Source organism: Watersipora subatra, chromosome 1 (assembly GCF_963576615.1).
Source record: "Watersipora subatra chromosome 1, tzWatSuba1.1, whole genome shotgun sequence".
Taxonomy (NCBI): Eukaryota; Metazoa; Bryozoa; class Gymnolaemata; order Cheilostomatida; family Watersiporidae; genus Watersipora; species Watersipora subatra.
The window spans coordinates 26,783,699-26,791,836 of NC_088708.1; the positions used below are offsets into that span (position 1 = coordinate 26,783,699).

The 8,138-nt window shown below is 36.1% G+C and overlaps 1 protein-coding gene across 2 annotated transcripts; it reads left to right on the top strand.

Annotated features, from left to right (window-relative positions):
• Positions 1-225: 225 nt before the first annotated feature.
• LOC137393432 (deoxyhypusine hydroxylase-like) lies at positions 226-7,208 on the top strand. Of its 2 annotated transcripts, none has more exons than XM_068079986.1 (5): positions 226-412; positions 4,023-4,286; positions 5,963-6,039; positions 6,204-6,450; positions 6,663-7,208. In XM_068079986.1, the coding sequence occupies exons 2-5, from the start codon at positions 4,025-4,027 to the stop codon at positions 6,971-6,973; spliced, it is 897 nt and encodes a 298-aa protein (XP_067936087.1). In that variant the 5' UTR covers positions 226-412; positions 4,023-4,024; the 3' UTR covers positions 6,974-7,208. The 2 variants fall into 2 exon arrangements, with proteins under 2 accessions (XP_067936087.1, XP_067936094.1); XM_068079993.1 differs by having other exon boundaries at positions 4,023-4,118.
• The last annotated feature ends 930 nt before the right edge of the window (positions 7,209-8,138 follow it).

Here is an 8,138-nt window from a genome sequence, read left to right on the forward strand (position 1 = left end):
CCAATTCTTAGAAGAAAAAACTGTAAAAAAATACAATATATATGTATAATGTCTATAGTTTAAATAAAATCATTTTAATTTAATTATTAAGTAAAATAACAATGCTGCAACAAGTTTAGCATAAATGGTACTGCTTGTAATACGGATGATAGTTTTAATGAACACGCATGTGTGCGTGCGTGCGGGACGAAAGCCCCATATTCAGTACAGTATTTGTCTCGCGCGTATCCACAAAGCGATGCGTCACCTTGTATTAATGTTATTATTTTGATTGATAATATGTTATACGTCTACATATTACTGTTATACATTGTTTAAATTTAATTGTGACTCATAGTGTTAGTTACAATATGTTAAAGTTGAGTTTTGAAAAAGGAACTAAAGACAGTCGTAAAACAATAATGATGTCCAAGTGAGTTACGATTTAAGTATTAAATTATCCTTGACGCCCGATATTGAAAGTTATAAAGAAAATAGCTTTAAGTGATTATTAAACTTATTAAAAAATTGCATATGCATCAATTCGAGCAAGTGGATGTAAGGGGAAATACATTTGCTCTGATAGCGGTGTTAGAAGGAAATTACTGTCATTGAAAAGCGCCGATTTTGTGAGAAGTTAGCGGTGAGACTATTATAAGAGATGCAGGGAATAAAATTAATCCAAGTCATATTGGCAAGAATTAAAGTGTTACTATTAAGCAAACCTGTACTGAGTAGGTAAGAATGATAATATTGATTAGAAGCACATTAATATTTTTTGTTTAATAAATATACAAGTAGTTGAAAATTGGAACCATAAAGACATTGCTGTTTACTAACATTGTCTGAAAAGCAGTTGTTGATGCGGCAAGTAAGTAACAGCTATTTTGGATAAATTGTGGTTAGTGCTGGTCTTACGGCAAATGAAAACTCACCAGGCCTCTGAGTCAGGCTGATCAGCCAAGCAACATTTTAAGGATGGTAGGTTTTAGCCCTAACTCAATGGCATTTTAATATATCAACATCTCTCATATTTTTGTGGTTAGTGAATAACTCACTGTCATAGAAGCGAGCTATTATGATTTTGGAGACCAGGAGTAGTATGTTGAGGAGTGTAGCTACTTAGAGCATTAATAAATTTGACAAAAAGGTAACATTGAGCACCATTGCCAATGACAAGATGCATATTCTTCATCTATAGTACGTCTCTTCACATTCTTCCTCTCGTATACATCTGTTATATCTATATATATTTCTCAAAGTCCGTCTGTTGGAAATCCAGCTATAGCTATTTCACTGAGAACAGCTGAGCTGGACAACAATACAGACTCACAGTCATGGCTTACTGTCATTGGAAGCCTAACCTTATTAACTAGCTTAGTGGAGTTTTCCATTGGCAATATGCCAGGCTACTAGCTTAAAAGGTACAGTTGTTTGACAAAGTTTTAAAACCTTTACAGTTGTTTTTATTTTTCTCTTAATTTATTTCAATTATACGACACACCTCTCTCATGATATGTACTTTGAAAGTTATAATGGCAAATGTTGTTATATGTTAAATACAAATCAATTTTCTGTCCAAAGACTCTTCTATTACACGGGCAACGCCGGGTGACACAGCTAGTATATTGTTATATTATTCGCCATAGTCATTTATTGTGTGTAATAGAACAGTAGAACTATACTGCCCTGAGCAAGCAAAATGCCCTATCTTGATCTTTGTAAATTGTTCAGCACAAGCACAAACACGTTTTAGTTGAGCCTGGCCTTAGTATTAGCAGTATTTCAATTATTTTTTCTGACTTGTTATGAGATATCCAAAAAACTACCAGAAAGTTTTTTTGTGAAAATTCAAAATCAAAAGAGTTATTTCACTCATGGCGTTTTGATTGCCTAAATTTACACTTTTTATGCTGTCACTAAGCAATCAAAACACCCTATCACAGCAGATAGGGCGTTTTTATTGCTTAATTGGACAGGTTTCTTATTGTTAGTTTGCCACAGTCAATTTGCTAAGACTGGATTATCAAGGGATTACAAGTTTCAATGCTGATATTAATCCAGTCAGCAAAAGGATAAATGTTGCAATTTTTATTACTAATCCAGTCAACACAGGGATTAAAGTCTTGTAATAGCCATCTTTCAGCACAAAAAATTAAGAGATGATCAAAGATCTAAGTCTCATTCAAACCTGATGTTATAAAATGAAACAGTAAGTAAAATAGTGGTTTTAATATGATCAAACGCTTTTATTGAAAATAATTTAAAACAAACTATTGTGTGCAATGTCAGTATTTTAAGAAAAGAAAACATTTCCATGGAAATGTGATTATAACAAACTTTTCATCAAATCTCAGAGTCAGATTTTAGGATCAAGACTTGTGTCATGTCGAGATCGTCGGGTCAGAATAAATATATTATGATAAAAAAGATAGCAATAGCATTGAGCACATAGAAGTGCACTAGCTTGTAAAAGCTGCCTTATAAGCAACCAAATGTATCTGCTTTAAATTTGCTTCCCATTGTTTGTATACTATGCCATTACATAATGCTACTCATCATGCCCAACATTGTGTATGTTCAGGCCAGTCAAAACGCCCTATCTGCAGATAGGGCGTTTTGATTGCCACTTTATGTGTGGTAAATGTGGATAGGGTGTTTTGCACATAGTGCAAAGAGCTATTTGTGGTGGTCTCAAAAGTATGAAATTTTAGGACATGTTAGGTCTCAACCTAACTTAAATATAAGCACAAAAAAGTGAATTTTGAAAAAATAGTCAGTTAGGGCATTTTGCTTGCTTAGGGCAGTATACTCGCTCGTTTTAACCTGACTGTTGTGAGGATTGATGGCAATTTGTCTAACAAAGTTAGCTTTTTCAAAACTCCAATGCTCTAGTTTATGATACATATACTGTATATGCCTAATTTGCAATGTTCATTATTGTGATTTCACAAGATCATGAACATTGTATAATTTTTCTTGAAGCAGCAAGCTTGCAGCATTTTACCAGAGTACATGGTTAGTAATGTACTTTACATTGCGCCAAAGTGATGGTTAGCTGTAACTCAAAAGCACTATTTCGTGTGTATTTATATTTTTAATCATTAAAATCAATACCTTAAAATTGTGTAGGATATAATATTAATTGATAATTTCATTAATCATATTTTTCTCGATACTGGTCATAACATCTAATATAATGTTGCCAAAATTTGCTGGCAGCAAGCACCTTTTGGTATCTAATTTATATACAATCAAAAATACTCAGTAGTTGGAGAAAAAAGGTTTTTAGTGACTTATGTTGGAGACGATTTTGTACATGGCATAAAAAGGATATATCATAGGTCAGAGGAGGGTAGTGCTTACCATTCATTATGCACCCGGATCAAATTCTCCATGTTTGAACTATATGTTAAGCATGAACTCTACCTATTTTGTTGTTTTATGATTAAATGTTGAAATAATGTTGGTGGGCATTTTTGAAGCATCAATATCTGCTCTGGGTGAGTTCGGTGTTTGTCTGCTCAACACTCATATATGTTCATTCCAACTTTATTGGGACCTAAACTTCTTAACTTGGTTAAAATGGGTGGTACACGCATTGTATCAAGCTAATTCTTTTATCGAAGAGCAGTGAATGTTTTCACCTGAGGTTATTTCATTTCAGGATGAAATGTATTGGTCAGAAATGCAACAATTTTTTTAATTGTTGGTCTTACGATACTGCCATCGGTTTTTTGCTCATTTTATGAGGGCAGAAAATAATAACCTCTAGATATTTTTAAATTGCAGTAGATTTCACAGGGTGTTATCGATTACCTATATTGCTAGTGTTACTTAATGCCATAGTAAATATTCCTCTCACAACTCATTTTTCCTCATTTTCTCTCGCAACTCATTTTTCCTCATTTTCGCAACACATTACAGTGACAATCCAAATATTTGTATCCTCGCACATCACATGTTACATATTGTTTGTTTTGTATTACTTTATATAAGTTATGATAGCCATATGTATTCAATGTAATTTCATTATTTAAAAGTCATGTCACTGGAAAAAGTTGGAGCTATTCTGAAAGACCCATCAGCGCCAATGAAAGCACGGTACAGAGCTCTGTTCACACTGAGAAACCTCGGTGGTAAGAGCTCTATAGATGCAATTGCCTCAGGTTTTACTGATGAGAGTAGTTTGCTCAAGCATGAAATGGCATACTGTCTGGGACAGATGCAGGATGAATATGCTCTTGAGGTGCTTAGAACCATTGTTAGAGACGAAGGGCAGGATCCTATAGTTCGACATGAGGCAGGTGAGACACAGAGGTAGGCAATGACGTCTTAGTTTAGTTTCATTCAACTCAGTTTTCAGGAAGATATCTGTTGTAGATGAACAGCATTACCGGATAATAGGTTTGGGTCTTCTCCAGTTTGAAAATTGTCTTAAAAATAATGTTCATTGCGTCGAGAGTCCATGTTTTATCAATTAGTGTTTTACCTTGAATCTCACGCAAAATGCTAAGGCTGGTGTGTGTAAACTTGGTTAATATTCAGGGCTAAGTGTTTTAGGACTAGACTTATCAACAAGTTTTGTATACTGGTTGTATTTTATGCACCTTGAGCAAGGCTTAATTGGAGCATTCTCTAACCGCACCTTTGTATGCTTGTCTTCTGTCAGTTTACCAGGTGTGTTGCTCAAGATATCACAGCCAAAATTTGGATTGCTATATTTATTAGCCATGGCTGTGATACCCTAATTCCTTCAGCGAACAATAACAGTGCATTTGTTCATATATGGAAAATGCCCTAAAAGCTTATTTCTGAGGATATTCGGTGACAACTACATTATTAAATATCATTATTCTCGTTATAGCTAAATTAATGTGTTTTTGCTGTTATTGTTGCCATTATATGGATATATATAAAGTCCACAATTAACGTGATAAAGTAATAACATTTTTGTAGAATTGTGCTACCATAAATATTCATTAAAATACAAAACTTTCACTTAAATCAGAAAAAGTAACTTCTTCAGCACACCAGAACTATCGAAGAAACATAATAGGTAGTTGAATAATCTAATAGTGTAAACTAGTGTAATAATATAAAAATGCCCTTTTATTTTTATATTATAAAATATAGGTATAAATTGATGTGAATTGAAGTGAAACATTTAATATTCTACTTTGTTTACAGTCTAGGTACAGCGGGGTTCATGGGAAGATAAGCCTCTTGGTGTTTGCATTAATGGAGAAATATCTATTAGCTTATGCTACTGTTAGGGAGACCGATACCATTGACAGCAGCACCGATACCATTGACAGCAGCACCGATACCATTGACAGCAGCACCGATACCATTGACAGTGACACCGATACCATTGACAGCAGCACCGATACCATTGACAGTGACACCGATACCATTGACAGCAGCACCGATACCATTGACAGTGACACCGATACCATTGACAGTGACACCGATACCATTGACAGCAGCACCGCAACGTCGCTTATCGCTATAATAAATTTCAAGTTTATCTTGTTAGAGTTTCAAAGTAATAAGTGAAAGACCCTGCTGCTGTTTTGTTGTCACAGGTGTTCATTACACACTATTCACCAATGATTATTGCTCATACCATTAATAGCTAGTGCTTACTAGATAGACTGTCATTCAGTGGTGTTTGTTACGTCGCATATCATTCGAAGCTGCAAATATCACCATGCTATTTGATGGATCACAAATAAGCAAACATGAATTGGAGCCGATTAGTTGCTGCGGTATCTATAATAGTGGCTTGTAATAGATCGGCAAACTTTCACAATGTTATCAGCTAATTTGAAACACTGGTTAGCTCCCTCCCCATAATTTACATATAGCAGCTAGAGGTTCTTAGCCTATTTCACAAGTAAACTTCCACCAGCAAAAAATAGATTACTTCTTTTCTAATTTCTGTTATGTAAGATCGCTTAAATATTACTGATTGTTGCAGCTGAAGCTCTTGGTGCTATTGGAAAGGTGGAGGATCTGCCATTACTGAACAGCTACTCCAGCTGTGATACAGTGGAGGTAAGTAGTGAACCTATCATGGCGCTGCTGCAACATGGAATGCCATTTTTGGTTGTATACTTGCCTTCCTATGTTGGCGGAGTAGCGTTATATAGTTCAATGTGTACCATCTTTGCGTTGGTAAAGATATAAGATCTGTGACACATTCTATTTTCACTGTTTAGTTGGCTGAGACTTGCCAGATATCCGCAGACAGAATAAGATGGCTTGACAGTAACAGTGAAACCGATATTAGCTCTAGCAACCCATTTCATTCGGTTGACCCAGCTCCTCCACTCCCCGGCGATCTCACGGTAGCTGCCCTAACTGCACAACTCTTGGATGAGAACCTTAGTCTTTTCCTTAGATACAGAGCTTTGTTTACTCTGCGCAATATGCGTACGGAGGAGGCTGTGCTGGCTATCACTTTGGGTATGTGTGTCTTATTATTTGATTGCTGGTGGTTTTTTAACCTGTTCGCTTTTCCACCTACCTTCAATCTACTCTCCTTGTCATCTTTTATATCTCCACATCTGTGTATAGCTCTATTCTTTATGTAAGAATAGAAACTCAGGTTAGGATATAAACTCTTCACCATTGTCTTCTACTTCTACGCTCATCATTTTTATTGTTCTGCATTTCAGGATTTAGAGCGAAAAGCGCGCTTTTTCGACATGAGATAGCATATGTGTTGGGGCAACTCTCTCACGAGGCAGCGGAGACAGCTCTGACAACCAAGTTGGTTGACCTTGATGAGCACAGCATGGTACGGCATGAGTGCGCAGAGGCCCTTGGATCACTAGCCACCAGTTCCTGCACAGGCACTTTAGAGAAGTTCCTCACAGATAAGGAGAGAATAGTAAGGGAGAGTTGCGAGGTGGCCCTTGATATGGTTGAATATGAAATGAGCAATGACTTTCAGTATGCTAACACCCTCTCAAAGCTTACAAGCTGATGGAAAGCTTTACAGTCGTGTTTAATGAGATCTTAAGATCAGATATGGTTTCTCCTATATTGTCATGATTTGATAGTAGCATACTGTCATCCTAAAAGATTTATTTTGTCACAAACTTTGATTGTAAATTATTCTTATCTTCTGACCTGTATTTTTTGAGAATTTTATATCTCTCATGATTTGTTACAGTACGTCTCCTAGACAGATATTACAATACATGTATAGGCATCCCCAAGCATTCTTAGTATGTGTATTTGATAAGCATATAGACTGCTTCAAAACTAGTGTTGTCACAATTCGCTTGATTAGGAGACTACATACATTGTAGTGACTCCAGATGTAGAGCTCCTTCTAGTTACCTTCAATATGAAGTTAGTACAATTCACAAAGAACATTTCGCTAATATCTTTAGTAACAGACAGCACCCCATAACATTGCGGATGATTCACCTCTGAAGACATTGTCAATTGTAATTTAATATCAAAATTCTCTATTCTGCTACGTAAATATAGCCCAAGGTTGATACTCTGAAAGAAACACCCACCTGGCTAGGCCCAGACTTGGGTATTGTACCATCAATCACCTGGTTGGTCAATTTGAAATATACCCTCTAATCACTGGGAGTTCATTAGGGGGTGCCCAAGTTCCACGCCCCGCCAAACATCCAATATGATTCAGAGGGGATTCGGAAGCTATAAAAATAATTTCCACTAGGCCTATAGCATATGTGGCCATATGTATCTGCTATGTATCTAGGGGAACACTTAATCAGGCCAATCAATGGAAGAAATTGTTCAGCAAAACTTAGTAAATTTTATTTGGGGTTCATTATAGATGTGAAAACCTCCACCTAAAGTAGCATATTCACTGACAGTGCCCCATGGTCTGAAAACCCACCCTAAAACATCCGAGTCTAATGGGCCTTTTGGGAGGGAGTATCAATCCTGGGAGATATAGGTGCATACGTTATATAGGAATAATAGTATTAATCGATAAATAAATTTCTCTAGTTAGAGTTTCCGCAAAAATATCAATTTCGGCCCGTTACTTTGACTTTAAAAGGAGTAGGTCCCGGTTTTGTGACATGGGTGACCACCAAAAATGTTTTGAGTTGTCACATCTTTATTGAATAGACAACTACTAATAGTTTGTTAGTTGACAGTGA